Source organism: Maylandia zebra, linkage group LG7 (genome assembly GCF_041146795.1).
Source record: "Maylandia zebra isolate NMK-2024a linkage group LG7, Mzebra_GT3a, whole genome shotgun sequence".
NCBI lineage: Eukaryota > Metazoa > Chordata > Actinopteri > Cichliformes > Cichlidae > Maylandia > Maylandia zebra.
In genome coordinates this window covers 37,301,365-37,323,100 of record NC_135173.1, presented here as the reverse complement: position 1 = coordinate 37,323,100, position 21,736 = coordinate 37,301,365, and the positions used below count along the sequence as shown (strand labels likewise).

General features: G+C 40.1%; 1 protein-coding gene across 2 annotated transcripts in view; it reads right to left on the bottom strand.

Moving 5' to 3' along the window:
- Positions 1 to 21,736, bottom strand: part of igsf9a (immunoglobulin superfamily, member 9a) — a 68,596-nt gene that overhangs the window by 18,878 nt on the left and 27,982 nt on the right. For both annotated transcript variants that reach the window (XM_076886323.1, XM_004538420.4), the window contains exons 7-12: positions 18,639 to 18,780; positions 10,551 to 10,696; positions 7,755 to 7,897; positions 2,508 to 2,648; positions 1,911 to 2,027; positions 3 to 153 (exon numbers count right to left, since the gene is read on the bottom strand). In XM_076886323.1, the coding sequence (XP_076742438.1) occupies positions 3 to 153; positions 1,911 to 2,027; positions 2,508 to 2,648; positions 7,755 to 7,897; positions 10,551 to 10,696; positions 18,639 to 18,780 (840 nt within the window). The remainder of the gene's footprint in view (positions 1 to 2; positions 154 to 1,910; positions 2,028 to 2,507; positions 2,649 to 7,754; positions 7,898 to 10,550; positions 10,697 to 18,638; positions 18,781 to 21,736) is intronic.

Below are 21,736 nucleotides of genomic sequence, written 5' to 3'. Positions count from 1 at the left end.
ACCCAGAACAAATACGTGTGTACTGGTCTTTACTGAGGCTACACGATTAGAAGCGCTGCACTCCCACACCCCCTGGTGGTCCTTGGTCAAAGGCTGCAGCAGCAAAGAACCATCCGGTTCTACGGAGTAGGAAACGCTACGAGCCAGGCCGACCTATCAAAAACACCAAACCATTCACATGTGGAAGAAAACTCTCTGCGTTGGCATAATCAGATGTACCTATAGCATGAATGAAACATCTTATAACTTTCACAAATAGCTGGGACATATTAGGACAAACAAATTACAAATCAAACACAAGTCAAGAGTTAATTTAACTTGTGCAATTTAATATGCATTGCTGACCAGACATATTGGGAAATATATTTATTGATAAGCTTATTTATTGATTGATTGATTGATTTTGTTTGGGCTCCATTGAAAAATTGAATGTAGTCCTCTAGGTTTGAAAAGCTAATGCAGAACTGCCTTAAACCTGCAATTCTTCTAATAGCCACTGGGGGCCCTGTTTGTGAAAAGAGGTCTGATTGTACACCAATGACTGTAGAAACATCACATGATTCATTTATGATACTGTTGTTGTGTCCATTGAAGAGGTATTGTGGAGAGCCTTCAAACCCTGCAAACATGTTGCACCCCAACTCAACATGGACAATGCTGTGTATGCCGATTGTTTGATAAGTGGGCTAGAATAGCAAACAGAGCCACAACAGAGACCAGGAATGGAACAAAGGTCCAATTCACAGTGTCTGGTTTTCAAAAATTATGGCAGTAGCCAAAATGGTTAAGTGAAAACTTCAAATATCTGCTGGGTGAGTGTACTAAGGTTATACCCACATTATATACAGTCTACTGTCTATACTCCAAGTGACTGGATTTGAGATGTAATGACAAAGGATGTTAAACAGCAGATTTCTGCTAAATTTGAGTCATAAAGTTTACAGCATGCATAGCAATTTTGTTATACAACCATCCGATTTTTGCCCTTATTTCTGTGAGTGTGGATATAAAGTCCTTTTTTTAAATTGAAAAGTAGGCAATTTCATAATAAAAAGTGGTGATAAAGTTGCTCTTTCAACTGCTGACTGGTCTCAATCTCTCGCAAGGAAAGACACTGATGCACTGATTTTGCTTCTGGCTGCACTCATCATCATTTCGTCTAGTTACTTCTTAGACTAGTCAAATGGCAGCAAGAGCATCTCTTATTTCTGTAATGCGACTTATTTTCAAGTGAACTGGAAAATCTGCGTAGGATATTATTATACAGGAGATGAGCTCAAATCCTTTAGATAACTAAGAAGATGGCATGTTAAGTGCTTACAGCACAACACATCATAGAGCTGTACAGCACTGTTTGCATCCATCCACACCTCCTTTATCCATGTTCTTAGATGAGGAGGAGGAGGATCAACTAGAAATGAATAAATTAGACCTCTGTCCTTTGGAAGCCTAAACAAAATTTTTGCCAACTGCAATCAAAACACACGCCTCCTACATGATACAGCTCCACCAGCTACTACTACCCACAAGCTAAGGTCAAGTACAGATTTATACGATGGGAGGGGTTAGGCAGTCACCCCTCAACGTGTTTTACTGGATACATTTATGTATACATCCCTAAGTGCAAGATGAGTCATCATGAGTCAAATGGATGCAGGGTGGAAGAGTGAAAAATATTGTCTTTACTCATTTAGAAAAGTACATCAGGAAAACAATAACTGGAAATGTATCTGTTTATATACACCCAGACTGCATCATATGTACTCTATGTCCTGTGCAAGCACTGACTCATGTGTCTGATTCTGATTTCTGAGTAAACAATATAAATTGAAGATCCGTGTAAGCATTTGCACTGACATGAATAAAACAGGACAGCTCGCTTTTTAAATAAACCACAGTGGGTAATTTACCTTGCTCCAGGTCACTTTAATTGTTGGGTCCACATTTCCTTGACAGGGGATAAGCAGGGTTCTACCAGCCTCCACTTTATACTGTTTCTCCGGAGTGATGCTGAATGAAGGGGGATCCTGCGAATTGCCAAAACAATATAGCTGAATTAAGGAGTCCGCAGCAATCCCAACAATGGATTTTAAGACTGGATTACTGCCGCTTTGGACAAGATTATCTTAATAACAAAAGGATTAGCCACACAATTAACTCCCCAATAGTGCCACCATTGTAGTTACTCTGAGTTGACTTCTATTAATGTCAGAGGGCTCACGTCAGAGTAAAAAGGTCAATAAAATGTCGTTTCTCTTAAAGTTTTTAATTCGCTGTGACAGATACAGTTGTGGCTAATTAAAATTATCACAATTGACAGCTCAGTCATAAGAACAGGACAGATTCGGAGGCAGATTCGATGAGCTTTTAGGTCACATCTAAACCACAAAGGCGGTATTTGTGGTGCGTGAAATGTAATCTGTCTTGTGTACATCATTACAGTGGCTTCATGTCATACACAGCATCCCTGTGGCGAGAGACCCAGGTGGCCTGGACTGCACACTAACCTGTAGAATTACACTAGTTGGTCCAGATGTGCCCATAGTGCCATAGCTGTTGTACGGAGTACACCTGTACATGCCCGCTGCATCATCGTTGACAGTTGCCATGAACAAAGAACCATCTGGTGCTAAGGTCCATCCTGGATACTGAGAGAAATGCACAATTTGTATACACCTCTCACAGTAAGAGGTTAAAAGGAACTAGCACACACAATTTTGAATAATACACCAAGTAAATGTAAAAAACATATTTTAAACAGGAAGTAGGCAGAATGCTCAAAGAGCTAAATGGCAGGAAATCCGTAACCAAGCAAGCAAAATATGCGCTTTTCAGATATGTATGAATGATTCACTGTATAGTAAGTACAGTTTTTGATATTTGTAGTCCCTGCTACACAGATTCCATCCAAATGGCACCGTTTTTGCAAGAAGAGATTTACAATAAATGTTAAAAGATGTGATTTTTGTCTGATTAGAAAAGATTTTTTATTTTTTTATTTTTCTCAGTCAGGTCAGTCAAAACACACATAACAGAAATGGCCTGCAAAGCTTTCAAGCATTTGCTTTTAAAACCGTAAATTTTCAGTCATTTTTTTTGTTCCATTAAGTCACAGCTGGAAGGCTTGTGTTTAGCTTTGACTGTGCAAAAGGTTGCCACTCAGTATAATGAAGTCAAAATTGCTATCATGCCCCCCCTCCCAGAATGAGGCAGTAAGAAAGTATTACTGTGGGTATGAGAGCTTGTGACGTCCATGGTAGAATTGGAATAATTGGCAGAATAACAGCCTGACTCTAGCGCCTGTGTCCCACACTGCAGGAATCTAACGCATTTCCTGTGGTGCATCTCATCTGCTGACATGTCCACAGCTCAGACATAAAGCACTGAGGAGAGGGTCAGCTCACTGTGTAAAGATGAGGGGGAAAAGGAAGCGGGTGGCTGTTTTGCACACAAAACTAAGGGAATGATTTAATTTTAAAAGCTGCTTCCCAAGGTCTTACATTGTAAAAGAAATAAATATAGATATAAATAGATATAGGCATATATATTACACCCAGCATATATATATATAAAATAAAAATAAAAAACACCCAGCACGCCCCTGCGGGCGGTTTATCCTTCAAGCTCGGGTCCTCTACCAGAGGCCTGGGAGCTTGAGGGTCCTGCGCAGTATCTTAGCTGTTCCCAGGACTGCGCTCTTCTGGACAGAGATCTCCGATGTTGTTCCCGGGATCTGCTGGAGCCACTCGCCTAGCTTGGGAGTCACCGCACCTAGTGCTCCGATTACCACGGGGACCACCATTACCTTCACCCTCCACATCCTCTCGAGCTCTTCTCTGAGCCCTTGGTATTTCTCCAGCTTCTCGTGTTCCATCTTCCTGATATTGCTGTCATTCGGAACCGCTACATCGATCACTACGGCCGTCTTCTTCTGTTTGTCTACCACCACTATGTCCGGTTGGTTAGCCACCACCATTTTGTCCGTCTGTATCTGGAAGTCCCACAGGATCTTAGCTCGGTCATTCTCCACCACCCTTGGGGGCATCTCCCATTTTGACCTCGGGACTTCCAGGTTATACTCGGCACAGATGTTCCTGTACACTATGCCGGCCACTTGGTTATGGCGTTCCATGTATGCCTTGCCTGCTAGCATCTTGCACCCTGCTGTTATGTGCTGGATTGTCTCTGGGGCATCTTTACACAGCCTGCACCTGGGGTCTTGCCTGGTGTGATAGACCCCAGCCTCTATGGATCTTGTACTCAGAGCTTGTTCTTGTGCTGCCATGATTAGTGCCTCTGTGCTGTCTTTCAGTCCAGCTTTGTCCAGCCACTGGTAGGATTTCTGGATATCAGCCACCTCCTCTATCTGCCGGTGGTACATACCGTGCAGGGGCCTGTCCTTCCATGATGGTTCCTCGTCTCCCTCCTCTTTCTTGGGTTTCTGCTGCCTGAGGTATTCACTGAGCACTCGGTCAGTTGGGGCCATCTTCCCAATGTATTCTTGGATGTTCCTTGTCTCATCCTGGACTGTGGTGCTGACACTCACCAGTCCCCAGCCCCCTTCCTTCCGCTTAGCGTACAGCCTCAGGGTGCTGGACTTAGGGTGAAACCCTCCATGCATGGTAAGGAGCTTTCTTGTCTTTATGTCAGTGGCTTCTATCTCCTCCTTTGGCCAGCCTATTACCCCAGCAGGGTACCTGATCACGGGCAGGGCGTGCGTGTTGATGGCCCGGATCTTGTTCTTACCATTCAGCTGACTCCTCAGGACTTGCCTGACCCTCTGCAGGTACTTGGTGGTTGCAGCTTTTCTAGCGGCCTCTTCATTGTTCCCATTCGCCTGCGGGATCCCCAGGTACTTGTAACTGTCCTCTATGTCTGCAATGTTGCCTTCTGGTAGTTCAATCCCCTCAGTTCTGACTACCTTCCCTCTCTTTGTTACCATCCGACTACACTTCTCCAGTCCGAACGACATTCCAATGTCATTGCTGTATAGCCTGGTAGTGTGGATCAGTGAATCGATGTCTCGTTCACTCTTGGCATACAGCTTGATGTCATCCATGTACAGGAGGTGGCTGACAACTGCTCCGTTCCGTAGTCGGTATCCGTAGCCAGTCTTGTTAATGATCTCACTGAGGGGGTTCAGGCCTATGCAGAACAGCAGTGGGGACAGAGCATCTCCTTGGTAGATCCCGCACTTGATGGTGACTTGTGCTATGGGCTTGGAGTTGGCCTCTAGTGTTGTACACCACATCCCCATTGAGTTCCTGATGAAGGCTCTTAGGGTCCCATTGATCTTGTACAATTCTAGGCATTCCAGTATCCAGCTGTGGGGCATTGAGTCATAGGCCTTCTTGTAATCAATCCAGGCAGTGCACAGGTTGGTCAGTCTGGTCTTGCAGTCTCGGCTGACTGTTCTGTCTACCAGTAGCTGGTGTTTTGCGCCTCTGGTATTCTTGCCAATTCCTTTCTGTGTCTCACTCATGTATTGACCCATGTGCCTGTTCATCTTAGCCGATATGATGCCTGACAGGAGCTTCCATGTAGTACTGAGGCAGGTTATTGGTCGGTAGTTGGAGGGGACCGGTCCTTTCTTGGGGTACTTGGGGATCAGGACCGTCCGACCTTCAGTTAGCCATTCCGGGTGTCTCTCGTTAACTAGCAGCTGATTCATTTGTGCTGCCAGACGCTCGTGGAGTGCAGTCAGCTTCTTTAGCCAGTAGGCGTGAACCATGTCGGGCCCTGGTGCTGTCCAACTCTTCATACTGGAGACCCTTTCTTGGATATCTGCCACTGTGATGGTTACTGGACCCTGTTCAGGGAGGTCGCTGTGGTCTGCCCTCAGATCCACTAGCCACTGAGCATTGCCGTTATGGGTTACGTCCTTCTCCCATATGCTCTTCCAGTATTGCTCCGTCTCCAGCCTTGGTGGTGCTGTTCTCTTATTGTTCCCTTGCCACTGAGAGTACACCTTTGCTGGTTCTGTTGAGAACAGCTGGTTTATTCTCCTTCTATCTCTCTGGTGTACCTCCTCAAGCGGCTGGCCAAGGCTGTGAGTCTTTGCTTGGCAGTTTCCAAGGCCTCAGGTATGGACAGCTTGCTGTATTTTTTATGCACCTTCTTTGTCGCACCTTTCTGCAACTCCGTTAGTTGGCTAACCTCCCTCCGTGCTACTTTGATCTTACTTTGATCCATGAAGGGTACTGCCCCTTGTGGCTGTTCTACTTATAGCCAAGCATCTCACTGATCACTGCTGCCGTATTGTAGATCAGCTTGTTAGTGTTGGTAATCGTGGTTGTAGGTATTGTCTGTAGTGCTGCATTAACATCATCTAGCAGACCTTCTGCGGGTACTTCACGTAATCTTGGTAACCGGCTACGGGGGATCCAGGTTTCAAGCTTGGCCATGATCCTATTTTTCAGGTCAGTTCCTCTCGCACTCAACGATCCTTCTCCTATCGCACTTGGGGCTATGTACCCAATCTCGGGTGGGGGTGATGATATCTCCCCCCTGACCGGGCGTCCTGATTCCCCCTTGCCGTAGCATTTGTGTTGTACCTCGTCAATCTCTAGCTGTGAGAGCAGTCCCTTCTTTCGAATGTTGGAACACTTTTCGCCGTCATTGTGGATGTTGGGTATCGAAGAATCCATAGGTCCCTCATCCTATTCATGTAGCCCCTTCCGCCGGGGTTACTTGCGTAGTAGCATTCCAACAACGCCCTGTTTTCGTCTCTTGCCCACCGATGCCTTCTTGTTCCAGTAGCCCACTTTTCGTCAGGGTACCCTGGTTCCTCAACACCTGACGCGGACCTTGTTGATCCGGGCGGCGTCCGAGCCGGCATGCCTTCATATTTATCTGTCTCGCTCATGTCTGCGGTAGGCTTGCTTAGCATAAGGGGTCTAGCCTTAGGACCCTTACTGGATACAGACGCCCCAGGCAGGAATCGAACTTGCGATCCTCTGTATTGTTCGATACATATGCGTACCGAACCGAAAGCACTGTATCGAACGGTTCAATATCGATACGAGTATTGTTGCACCACCTCATATATATATATATATATATATATATATATATATATATATATATATATATATATATATATATATATATAGGGTATATATAGGGTACCCTGTATGTATGTATGTGTGTGTGTGTGTGTGTGTGTGTGTGTGTGTGTGTGTGTGTGTGTGTGTGTGTGTGCAACTATTTTTTTTTTTTTAAAGAAAGGACAAAGCTACTCCCCTCCCCCCATCTGTAATGGTTCCTACACCCATTTATCCAATGAGATGAAATGAGCAGTAGATTGAAGTGAAAGCAGAAGAATAATAGAAAAAGATGGGAGTACACGGGGCAGTAAGGAATGCCTTAAGGATGGCTTTCATAGCTTTTAAGATTGAAAAAAGTCTGCCACTCTATTAAAATGTATGTGATTGCATGGCCTTAGACCTAGGAAACAGAACATATTTTGATGCGTCAGCACAGGAAATGTGAATTTATAATGTTTAAATAACTACATAAATAGTAAATAAATATAGTAAATGCTCAAAGCTATCAAGTCATAAAGCTCACAGCAATGTTGGACAAATTGTGCATTCTGTACTAATAGAAAACAGCCAGTGATTCCTTGTGAGTATCATAAATCAATAGTCTAGTGTTGGGTGCACAGAACAGGGGATAGCATTTTTTTAAGGACACAGCAAAGGCTGATTATTAAGGAAAATGTGCGGTTATGTGGAAATTATTATTCTTATTACCAAAGACAGGTCGACTGGTTCTCCGTCCTTCATCCAATCCACACGGAGCAGCGGGGGCTGAGCTACCGTTGGGCAGGAAACCACACCATCCATACCTGTGGGGAGGTATGTTTCCTGGGGCATTTTTAGTGCCTGGGCTGGGTCTGAGAACAGTTATATAGATAAAACATTATTTATTTTTGTAATAGTTAAGCATTCAAATACTTTACTGTGTCAACACTGAGGAAAACTGCACATACCACTGCAGAGGAACTGTGCCATGATCCATAACTTATTTTGAAAAACAATTGTTTTGTTGTAGTGCATTTTCTGCAAGTCTGTGTATTCAGTATAAGAAGTTTGCAGTTGACTGAGTGCCTGACAGAATAATATATTTCACAGGCAAGAGCAAAATGTTAATAGGGAACTGTTTACAAAACCTTAAAGAAGCCTCACAAATAAAAAATACAATAAGCGGAAAAAACAAGACAAAAATTGGGGTTTCAAGGGAATGTATGGTCTAGTTTTCTACATCAGTTCTAGGAACTGTGCATTTTTTCATTACAGTTTATTTCAGAACTAATTCTACTGCTGACAGCAGTGCAATAAAACACCATATTTAATGTCTCTGGAATCTTATTTTCATCTTTTTGATTTAATTTATATAGATTTCCTTAATAAACACTAGTTATCAGTCTCATCCAGGAACTTTGTAATTTCCACTGTACCTCTGTTGAAAGAAGGTACAGATATCCTTTGCCGCTTGGCATTAAAGTTATCAGTTACTTTCACTTTCCTACTGTCTTTTATATATTTTTTCTGAGATCACTGTTTCAATATATAAAATATGACTGGGGCTTTCTTAGTGGTAATTAAACTAATCAGGACATGTTTTTTTATGACTTAGTGCTTAAAATGAAGCTTAAAATATTGTTTGTGACTGTCCATCACAGTGTTTGTCTACCTTACGATGCTACAATGTTTCTAAAGTGAAGACTGCCACTCCACATGACGGGAATACATGCGACATATGAAAGAAAGCTCAGACTAATTGACCCTTTGTCATCAGCAACCCACAGTAAGCAAAACATGTCAGATATGTAGTAAATCCTAATTGGCATTGGCAGATAAATCCATCATATATGTACTCACACTAATCATGTTATGGTTTCCTAAATATTCTATTCACCAGTTTAGTTATAATTTTGTTTTTATCTTTGTCAGGACCATGGACTAAACATATCTTGCCCATGGGCAAGTAAAACCTAATTTCGATACATATTTGTATTTTAAAGACTATCAAAGATACTAGATAAAAATAGAAATATGTTTTCAAAAATACATATATCATCTCCACTCCAGAAACATAACAGAAGTATACACACTGTAAAACCTCTATATGTACATGTACCCTTCATTCAATAAGGAGACCACCCTTTCAATATATAAACTATATAAAATATATGACACGGCTGGTTTCTTAGAATCCACTTTCTTTTTTGCCTCTAAAGAAAAAATAATAATCTAGACATTTTCAAGGCATAGGGGAGCTTGGTTCTTGCCTTAATGGACTTAGATGAAAAGGAGGATTGTGCAAAGGCTGAGTTTCTTTACTCTATATTCACACAGCACAGTTGATCCTAAAGCTTTGGTTATCTGTGCTGAGGAAAGTTATTCAGAAGTTATCAGTGCTGAAAATGCAGCATAGTGAACTAAAACAAGATGAACAAGTCAAAGTTTATTTGTACTGTGATGCAAATGGACTCTGGTTCTTTCTGGATGACCAAGCTACTCAACGCCTGACTTACATACAGGTGTGTCAGCTTCCTCTACTATGTGTGTTAGCCTCCTGCCATCTGTGATGCCAACACTTGATGGATTTCTGTCAGCACCATCCACTGAAACACTATCTAATGTGTCATGCTCACACCCCATAGAAGTACATCTTTGATAATATTTTTTGCATCTTTGTGTGTTTTAATGGTTTGAGGGTTACTGGGAATGACCTGATTATTCTAGGTGACCAAGGTTTTAAAATCCAGAAATGTTACATAGGCAGTCCATGTGGACTCTTACCTTGCTATTGAAGTTGTTTCTAAAATTAATCAATGCCAAATTACTGCCAGATTTCACAAGTTTTCATGCAATTTAGGCCCTCAAACAGGCAATTATTTTGTCGAAATAATATTAAACTGAGCAGATACAATGGGGCCTTTACACTGTGAGTGCTCAGGCCTTAATGACAATAATATTCATAATAATAGAGACAATAATGAAAAGAAATTAAATTTGAAGGAAATTACAAATAGTCTTTTAAGGACTCATAGTGGCTCTGTGATTGGATGAAAACTGGACAACTTTTATGCTGTACTGCAGAGGTTACTAAGCAAACATTGAAGCACTTTCTCTAACAGACTGATTCAGCTCCCCTGCCACAAGGACAGACACGGAAAATTGTTTCATACTTGATACAATATCTCTATAATGCAACACATCTGTCTAGCAGACAGTCGTCTGTACCCTGATGTTTAACAGTTAATTTCAGCTTAGTTAAAACAGACACTTGTGAGCCAATTAATGCTTTACTATTAATTGCTTTACCACTTTTGTAGCCATTTGAAATGTTGTTTCTGCTGGAGTTACTGAAATATTTTACTTGCTATACAGTACATTAATTAGTGTATGTTTAACTTATTTAAGATGTTGTGTGTTGTAGCTAAAAAGAATTGACCAATCTGGGATAAATGAAGTACACAGTAAATATTTCTTCTTATGACATCTTATTATATATTAGCCACAGACCACACACAAACGTACGCATCACTGTGAGGATGGCAGAGGCAGTTGGCGGCATGAGCAGGCCATTGGTTGGCACACAGGTGTAGTTGCCAGAGTCCTCTGGGATCAGCCTGGAGATAAGTAGAGTCCCATCTACCATGATCTTCACTCGTGACTTTAGAGACCTTGAGAAAAACATCAGTATGAGAGCAAACCAGCTACTTTAGAATAAGAGGGAAATATTCTCTAGCACATTTTCAGAACATCAAAAGTGTAGGAGGGTTTTTTTTTTGTTATTATTAATATTGTTATTCACTGTTCTGTGCAGATGGAGGTTAAGGACATTTCATTTTATTTCAGTTAGAGTGAGAGGCAGTGTGCCCACTCATGTTATACATCCTTATATTTAAAGAGAAAGGAAAAAAAAGACAAACAAACAAATCCATCTAACAGGCTTGTGACTTTGGTGTTATGTTTAAGGGACCACCTTCAGCCACATTCACATTCACGTACTATAAGAAACTTGGATATTTCTTAGCACTACTGTTTTCCTCTTGCATTGAAGAAAAATAGCCAGTGCCACTGAATATTTTAGTTGTTTCAGTTTCATGTTAACAGAGAATCAATCGAAAAATGTGATATGGGTCACTGTCAGTGACCGCAAAGATTTATCGCCAATGCTGAAGGCCTACAGAGCTTTTCAAGCTCTTTTAACTCAATTATGAGGCTTTACGGCGCATTTACTGTATCAGTCAGTTGCAGCGGGGGCCAGCTTCTTTAGCAAACAAATCTCTATCAAACCCTCGGTATGTTAACTGCCTCAGGAACAAACGGCAGACACACAGAGGACAACCTGCAGAATAAAACTGGAGATGGTAAGAAGTTGTTTTTTACCATCTTACAGGACAAAATAAAACAAGAGGTCAAAGGTTTATTGGACGTACATTTCTTTATCGTCAATTTTATTCAGCAGCACTAGTGTCAAAACTAAAATATGCCATCAACTATGGAATGAATTGCTATGGAAAATAGACATATAGAGAATGTAGCCACATATTTACATTTCCTTATATTCGTTTTTTCCCAGGTTAAAAGTGTCAGCTTTAGTTTATCCAGTACATTATAATTAAATACCTGTAATCACCTAATAAAATTACCATTTGCTTCAGCTCTACTTTTTTTAAGCAGTAATTAGCAACTAATTGCAAGCTAACATGCTGAACTAATAAGGCAAGGATAATACCTGCAACAGCATGTTGGCATTATTGGTGTAGACAGAAAGCCATGCATGTGTTAGGGTATAGCACAAAAGTGCTACTGTGCCCAAGGCTTCAGCACTAAACTACCTTCTCACTTTTTGTATCATATTTCGCTAGCATGGGTATAATTTTTCAGGGAGTTACTGATTCCCCTTGTGGTAAAAATAAATAAATAAATAAATAAAGTGGAAAAAACAAAAAAACAAAAAGGTTTTCCTAAGGTGATTTACTTATGAAAAATGATAGATGTACAGGGCTCATTCAAAAAAATAAATTGTTTGCTTTTTGTTTGTTTGTTTTTTCATACATGGAATAATTAGCATTTTTAATTAGCAGTTTCTATTCTAATAACTCAACAAACACATTTAATATCCACGTTACTCTTGCTCTCTTAAGCTAATACTGCCCTGTTTGGCATCAATAACTTGTAGGTATTTTTGCACAATTATCCACCAGGCTCTTGTAAAATTTTCCACTGCCACATGTAGATTTCAGTCAACTGTATTATGATAGAGGGCTTTTTTCATGTACAGCCCATTTAAATCCTCCTACAATGTAAAACAAACATAGCCAGCTCTATTTGTGACATCATTTCTGCTGAACGGCAACAAGATGATAACGTAGCTTTTAACCTGACTAGGCCTTTTCATAACTCTTCATCACTTCTCTTGCAGCCATTCCTTGGCTGATTTGCTTATTTGATGGGAACCATTATACCATCAAAGGGTACCCTTCAGGTTCAGTTTTAAACTACTTAATAAATTCATAATATCTTACACAGCAAAGATAATAACTGCTCATAACTGGGACTCAGAGACTCCCCAGTCCACAGCGACCCCAAATCATGACACTACACACAAATGTCCATAAGTGACATGCTCATCACATCACATTTGTGATGGTCACAGCATTTGTGACTTGACAAATCGACATTTGAGTTACCAGTCTGGAACACAGCAACCCAAAAAGCCAGGCATAAGAGTCTTGGTTTTGGCCTAATGTTACTTTTAGGCAGCCAAGTCTTTTCCTTGCACATCTCATCTGCAGGTCAGCACATGTACTTTGAGACGAACAGTAGCAAGAGTTTCCTGTAGGTCCTGGAATAAAGTCCAGGGGGTTCTTGGAGACTTCTTTTTCCATCAAACACTTTACTCTTGGGCTAAATTTGCTGGGGCAGCCATTCTTGTACAAAATCTTTTTAAGTCCCTTGCCAGACTCATAGGCACCCAAAACTTTTTTTCTGATTCCCTTACAGAGTTCTTTAGATCTTGACATGAGAGGACACACTTCAATAGCAAAGAAAACACCAGACTCTTGATGTCATACTTTTTAAATAAGACAGGTTCCAGCTCTCACTTTTAAAGAGTGTCCAATCATTGGCACCCAATCTGGAACACCTGATCCGAAATTTATGGATCTGAAGGTGTTACAGCTGTACGACTTTACTTTACTTACTGTTTCCACATGAATGACTTTACTTTTTGTAATTAATGCTGTGAACATGAAATAATTAGTTTGAGAATAGTGTCTTTCTTAAAAGGTACAAAGGTCAAAATACACTGAAAATATGACAAATTCAAAGGGATGTGTTGATTTTTTTTTTTTTTTTTTTGCCATGATTGCATCTTAAACCCAAACAACAGCATGAAATCTGAGTGTAAATGGAGAAATGAATATAGGAAATCTATTTTGGCACTGTCAAAAAGCACCTCACTATTTTTAACAAAGAAATGAAAAAAAGGCTTATTTCCCACCATTAGTCATAGATAATCAGAATAATCCTCATACGCTCTACTCAGCTGTTAACAGCAATATATATCAGGTCCAAAAAGCCTCTCTGAATCTCCCCCCCCCACCAATCGAGATCCGGTTGAGTATTAACCTGAGTATAATGAACAGTAATACCTGTTTTAGAGAAATGCTCAAGGGGAGAAGTAATGCAAATTAAGCCCCCAACCTGCTCAACTGACCCTATCCCAGCCACTGTTTTTTAAGAGACTGTTCAATTGTCTGGTGCATGATATGCTGGCAATCATGAGCCATTCCCTGCTCACTCCATCTTCTCTCTGGCACAAAACAGAGCTTTTATGAAACCTCTCATAGAGAAAAGCTCATTCGGCGCTTTGCAGTTTTCAGGGCAATATCTTTTTTCTTCTTTTAAAGTGACACGACTGATGCTACTGCAACATCAGAATTTCTTCTCTTTTCTATTTTTATTTTATTTCTGTATTTTTCTTTGTGTTTGGAGACTACAACATAATGTTATCTTTTATTGTCCTTTACATAATTTGGGGGTAAAAAAATAAGTTAAAAACCATGAGATAAATGAAGTATTTTGGCCTATTTTTTGTCTTATAACATTGTGGTGAAATTGCACATTTACAAACACACAAAATATGCTGTTTCCAGTTTTACAAACTAATAACCTTCTGCATCTAACACCTGCCGAGATACATTTCTGATTCCACTGATTCATTATCTATCAGCTAACTTTTAACTTCATACCTTTTGACCAGCTGATACTAGAAAGAGAATTGGAGACTGAGGACAGTGCAGTGCAATATATGTTTTTTCCCTACTTTTAATCACTGTGCTCATTAATATTTAATGCCCAGTGCATATGAGGCATTAATTCATAAGAAAATAAACACTGATTTAGAAAACTTCAATGTGATACAATGTTGTTTTTCATATCAGCTAATGGGTGTTACCCTGTTGTCTACACCTGGACAAACATAGACAAGCCACACTAGTTAAGAAGAACTGCAGGTAAAATATGAAAACAGAGGCTCGTCTCTGACTTAAAATCCTTAGCACAAAATGTCAAGCCCCAAACAAGTAACCTCAGCGTGTGTGTGTGTTTCTTTTTTTCCTTATTTAAATTTCACATCTGAAGTAGCAAAAAAAAAAAAAAAAAAAAAAAAAAATCCACCTTCTATCATCTCAGGAATATTTCTGGTGCACAGCTCACCCTCTCTCCTAGGCATATACCGAAGGAATAAAGCATTCTTTCATCACTAGCAGACTTGATTACTGCAAAGCGCTTTCAATTCTGGGCCAGCAAAGAAACCTTTTAGTTGTGAGTTCTTTAACGTGGCCCTTAGATCACCACTGGACTGTAAAAACAGTTTGTGCAGTCAATGTTACCTCAGAGTGAAAAGAAATCACTCAGTGCTCATTTTCGTTAATTCAGGTCTGTCTAGATGTTTCACTTGTATCTAGAAAACAACAAGTCAAGTCAGGTGCTTATATCAGAATCAGAATCAGAATCAGAATACTTTATTGATCCCTGGGGGAAATTATTTTTTGTTACAGTGCTCCATTTTAAACCAACATTAAGACAAGACAGACAATACGCTAACTAAGAATAGTACAATATATACATATATATACATACATACATACATAAGTCACTCATAAATAAATATTTGGAAAAGAAACATGTGTAGTTGTAGCAGCAAACAGTGTGTTAAGTGGATGCGTTGTACAGGGAGATGGCCACAGGCAGGAATGATTTCCTGTGTCGTTCAGTGGTGCTTTTCGGTAATCTCAGTCTCTCACTGAACGTGCTCCTGTGACTGACCAGCATGTCATGGAGTGGGTGGGAGGTGTTATCCAACATTGTCTTTATCTTGGACAGCATCCGCCTCTCCGACACCACCTTGAGGGAGTCCAGCTCCATCCCCACAACATTGCTGGCCTTACGGATCAGTTTATTAAGTCTGTTGGCATCTGCGACCCTCAGCCTGCTCCCCCAGCATGCAACAGCATAGAGGATCGCACTGGCCACAACAGACTCATAGAAAATCCTCAGCATTTTCTGGCAGATGTTGAAGGACCTCAGTCGCCTCAAAAAATAGAGACGACTCTGGCCCTTCCTGTAAAGTGCTGTGGTGTTTTTAGCCCAGTCCAGTTTATTGTCAATGTGTACTCCAAGGTATTTATAGTCCTCCACAATGTCAACACTGACCCCCTGGATTGAAACAGGGGTCAAGTGTTTCCTGGTCTTCCTGAAGTCCACGATCAGTTCCTTGGTCTTTGCCACGTTGAGCTGCAGATGATTCTGCTCACACCACGTGACAAAGGAGTCGACCACAGCCCGGTACTCTGTCTCATCATCCCTGCTGATGCATCCAACCACCGCAGAGTCATCAGAAAACTTCTGAAGATGGCAGGTCTCTGTGCAGTGGCTGAAGTCTGTGGTGTAGAGGGTGAAGAGGAAGGGGGAGAGGACAGTCCCCTGTGGTGCCCCTGTGTTGCTAATCACCTTGTCAGACACACACTGTGGGAGACGTACATATTGTGGTCTTCCTGTCAGGTAATCAACAATCCAGGACACCAGAGAAGCATCCACCTGCATCGCTGCTAACTTATCACCCAGGAGGGTCGGCCTGATGGTGTTGAAAGCACTGGAAAAGTCAAAAAACATGACCCTCACAGTGCTCGCCGGCTGGTCCAGATGGGTGTAGACACGATTGAGCAGGTAGATGATGGCGTCCTCTGTTCCGAGACGAGGCTGATAAGCGAACTGAAGGGGATCCAGATGTGGTCTTACTATGGGTCGCAGCTGGTCCAGGATGAGCCTTTCCAGGGTCTTCATGATGTGGGAGGTCAGTGCCACGGGCCTGTAATCCTGGGGGCCACTGGGACGAGGCGTCTTTGGTACAGGGACGAGGCATGATGTCTTCCACATCACCGGGACCCTCTGCAGACTCAGACTCAGCATAAACAGTTTATGAAAGACTCCACACAGCTGGGGGGCACAGGCCTTGAGGACAAGGGGACTCACTCCGTCTGGTCCAGCAGACTTGCCTGAGTGAAGTCTCCTCATTTGCATCTCAACCTGGTATTGAGTGAAGGTGATGGGTGGGGGAGGGGTGTCAGGAATCTCACAGGAGGCAACATGTGAAGAGAGAGGCTGGCACAGTGGTGTGGCTCTGGATTCCAGGCTGACTGCAGGTGAGGTTGTGGGGGTGGGAGCAGACACTGTGGTGTCGAATCTATTGAAAAACAGATTCAACTCGTCGGCTCTATTCTCACCTCCCTCAGCTCCCCTGCTGTTGGTTGGCCTGAATCCAGTGATGGTCTTCATGCCCCTCCACACCTCTCTCATGCTGTTCTGCTGGAGTTTCCACTCCAGCTTCCTCCTGTAATTGTCCTTAGCCTCTCTGATCTTGTCCTTTAGTAACACCTGGACCTTCCTCACCTCCTCTTTGTTGCCCCCTCTGAAAGCCCTCTTCTTGTTGTTGAGGAGGGCTTTGATGTCCTTAGTCACCCACAGCTTGTTATTTGGGTAACAATGAACAGTCTGAGCTGGAACAATGGAGTCGGTGCAGAAAGTTATGTAGTCTGTGATACACTCAGTAAGCCCATTGATGTCCTCGGCGTGAGGCTCACAGAGTGTTTCCCAGTCGGTCACCTCGAAACAGCCCTGTAGTTCCGCTATTGCCTCCTCTGACCACCTCCTAACAGTCCTGGTGGTCACAGGTTCCCTCCTCACAATTGGCACATAGCGGGGGGTGAGGTGAATCAGGTTATGATCTGACCTACCAAGTGGGGGGAGGGAGGAGGAGCTGTATGCATCCTTGACGTTAGCATACAGTAAGTCTAAAGTTTTCTCTCCCCTGGTGGGGAGTATGTGGGGACAACAGTATGTGGGGATGTGTGATTGGTCCATGATGAATTCTGAAGCATGACAACAACTGCAAATGCATAGCCTGAAAGACTATCTCCAGCTAGAAAAGGTGCCCTGAAGTAACTTGACAAATAAAAGCAATTCATGGTGTTATTTTTAAAAGCATTTCTTATTTTTGGCACTAAAAAGCTTGAGCACAGTGATGTGCATATTCTGGCAGACAAACCACAGATCACCTTAGACACTCCCACGGGACACTAAATACTCAGTTTTTATGAATAACAAAAAAAAACCTACAGGCTGTATTGGGTGTATTTTCCCTTGGTGCTGTTGCAGTTTTATAACAATTTTACATTTGCCTGGTAAATTTGTTGCTATTTTAGTGCATGCAAACATTAGCTATTAAACTCAAAGAAACCATACTATGTATTGCATTTACCATGCATTATATGCAGCATCAATGAGGGTTTCATAATAAAGTGATCTTTGCATGAATGTATCCATGTTTCCAGATCAACAGAACGTATGGATCCACGTTTACCTGACATTTTTGAACTTGAGTGACAGGGGGTTTGAGTGCCTTATAAATAATTGAATGATAAAACATATAAAATTGATGACATCTTGCTGTAAATTTCATGAGCACATTTTGTGATCTCATGTATCCCTTTATTTAATGCAGAGTCTGAAGACTCGCCCTCATTCACCAAAATGTCAGTATATACCAACACGTACAAGATCTGCGCCTGTTTAATAAAGACACTCTGCAGACTGCATGTTAGTTATTGTCATGAAAGTATTCAATGAACTGACACAAGTAGATGTCAGACATACTTTTAAGGAATGTTCTGGATTTGTTAAACCCACAGAATTGGGCTTTTGTGTGCTATAATGCCTATTACTAAGATATACTGTAGGAGGAGGTGAGGTTAAGCTTCTGGTAAATTTTCAATACAGTCACTATAAAGTAAATCTCATCTCTTGTACAACCTGCCCAACATGTTGGGTTCTTTTTCCTTTTTTAAAAAAAATTTAAATTAAAGATTTAGTGTGACAAATCTCAGTAATCCGCTTTTTGTGATTTTCCTTTTTTTATGATGCAAAAGATAATGAAGGCAATCTTGAACAAAAAGCACAAAATTCGATTTACGTAACAACCACTAAGCTTTTCCAACATTCTCGGAAAAAAAAGAAAAGAAAAAAGGATAATAATCAAAATGGTAGTTCACTCACTCTATATGATAGACATTTTCTCCACCTTTTTCCCACACGTATGTCATGTTGGGGGGATCTGCCACTGCCTGGCACTGGAGATGTGCATCTTGGGACATATTCAGAGAGGTGTTTTTGGGAGGTATGACAATGACAGGCGGACCTGGAGATGCAGGATACAAAAAGGCTGAGTGCAGGGTATAATAATAAAGATTTCCTTTTTTTTTGTCTCTATAGTTATTAAATAAATAACCTAAAAATCTAAGAAACAGTGTCAGTTTGGCAGAGGACACAAAAAATTAATAAATTACATAAGTACAATTCCTTTGTATCTAGATGAATAAATTCACCTCATACAAATAACAGTTTTAACAGATTTCTCTTTCTCAATACTCATCCTCACAATATGTCCCTTATCTACACTAGGTGTCGTATTCTCCTTTTACTTTAATGACTATTTTGCCAAAAAAAAACTGAATTGGAAGGACCTCTTAGGAAAGAGCTGCAATATAATCAAATAATGATAAAAGACTCAAATAGATTGTTGCATCTATTCTAGTATATTGCATTCTCTTTTAATTAAATTATACTTACTGTAACCTTCACTATCTTACACCTTTTTTATGATGCAACAAAAGACAGTATATTGCTCAAGTATTAAAAAATACTTAAGCGTGATATAAAAGATGCCTTATATGTTTCAGTACAACATAAATACATCAGTAGCTCAGTATTATCCTTTAACATTACGCTGGACTACAGTATTCTTCTTGTAGAGGAGTATAGTATGTTGTATTCCTTTTGTTTTAGCTGGTCTCAGAGCAAAACCTGTTTTACCCTCCTTGAGACATCTACTAATTTCTTACATTCCCTTAAAAATCGTATTATTCATAGGAGAGAAAAAAATGAAATAGTCTGTGATGCAAAATATCAATCTAATAAATATCAGAATGAATTATTCATGAAATGCATGGTAGCGAAAGACACAACCACAGATAAAGTGGGAAACAACTGGATATTTAATGGTTAAATAGGTTGTATATTGGTGAAACGTAATAACAACAAAAATAGATGCTAAAACCTAATAAAAGAAACAAAATACAACACAGCAAAAGTTGAATTGTAAGAAGTAGATGTTTACTGAGAAATGAAAATAAAATCCAACTTAATACCCCATTGGCTTTTCAAACATTTCTTTTAACCGTAACACTAAAATATACAAAACATTCTGCGATGTTGCAGCGGTCCCCATCATGTCTTTGCTTGACCAGACATGTCACATACACTGTATTTATACATCTTTTACATTCTTTATGAGCAGCCCTTTGTCTCTCTCCAAGGTCTGCTGGGTCCTTGTTCAGAAACCAAAGTACGTACTTACTTAAAAATTAATATTCTCAATATGTGCCGTACAGGTGATAAGTTGGAGTATAGACTTCACCTGTTATTAGTAACTAATTTGTCAAGACACTATTTTGTAGAAATAGTAAACACAGCTCAGATTGTGCATATGTGAGGCCAGTGCTTAAACATTTTTAGTGAAGTAAAAAATTATGACATCAATATATCTGACAAAAATCCATACATGCAGAGTATATACAGTATATAGAGTACAAGGGTGCTCTATAGATGCACAGATGCCCTAAACTAAGAGTATAGGCAATTACTAGAATATTTTCTGTGATGGTTAATGTATCAGTATGCATAAGCACTTCATATTTTAGCATTAAAAATATAATTTTAATTAATTACTGTTGTTATCTCTTAATTTTCAAATTTACTGTTTTACAAAAGAAGCAGAAAAAAATTGTTAAGGACATTATTATTTTTTGATTAAGATGGCAAACTACAGATATTTACTTGCATTCCTGAATAGATAAATTAGTTTTAGTGGTTGAATGATATACTTGTCAGAGAAGTCCAGTGTGCTGGCTCAAATGTGGGTTTAAGAACATGATTTAATTGGTTTGTTATTTGTATAGTAAATAAAAATATATATATGTTTCTTAATTTTAAATGAGCTTTTTACAGCTTTCTGAAACATTTGCATTTTTTTTTTTGTTTTTAATGATAGGTAGTGTTAGTCACTGTATGTAAGTGCAGTACATTAAAATTTTACTGACAAAAGACAATTAAGGTATCATTACTTTACTATTTAAGAATGAATCAGAACCACTCTACTAGACAAACTATGTAAAAAAAATCTTTGCAGAGTTACCCCAAGCATCTTTTAATGTATATGTAATATGTTTTGTTCTGTTTTCATGCCATTGCACACTGGAAACATTAACTATACATAACGTTTCTGGTTCTGAAAAGTGGAGCCAATGCAAAACTGCCTTAACCAGTGTTCTTTCTAAGGAGGAAGTGACTCCTCTGTCTGGAGAAAGAATTTATAAATAGGATGTCATACAGTATATATATATATATCATATGCAATTCATATATGACAAAATTAGCCAACATTTGACTAAATCTGTAACTTCACTGATGAGTGAATGCTGTTTAGTATATAAAGTATGGTTCCACTTGTGGTAAAAGGAAGATGAGGTTTGGTATACTTTAGAGCAGGTCTATGTTTTGATTGACAAGTATGAGCACAGAGTGCCCTCAAAAATCTGAGCTATCTTATGTCTTAAATGTTTAACTCAAAGCTTCAAGAGTGACTTTCCAAACTAATGGGAGACCTCACAGAGGCTGCATCCATCACTTATCTGTAGTCTATGACCTGACACCATATACACCAATAAATCAGTCAGTCTCTAGCTTCCTAAGGTTATAATGGTTGACTGGATCTTTTAACACATGAGGGTTTCTACAATGACTCTTTTGAAGCCTTTAGTTGTGGTGACAAATGTGCTAATACAAACCAAACCAAAAGTCAAAAAGAAAAACAGTGTGTACACCAAAGCAACTGAAAGGAATTTGTCAAACGCAGCTATTTTAGTACCATTACAATGTTACATTTATCTCTTCCCTGAGCCACTCCAAACTTGTATTAACATGTGTGCTCTTTGCACAGAGCTAATAAAAAAGTTCTAACACCACATGTCTTATATACATATATAAACAAGATCATAATCATTACAGCGCTCATTACTGAACAAGTTTATAATCAT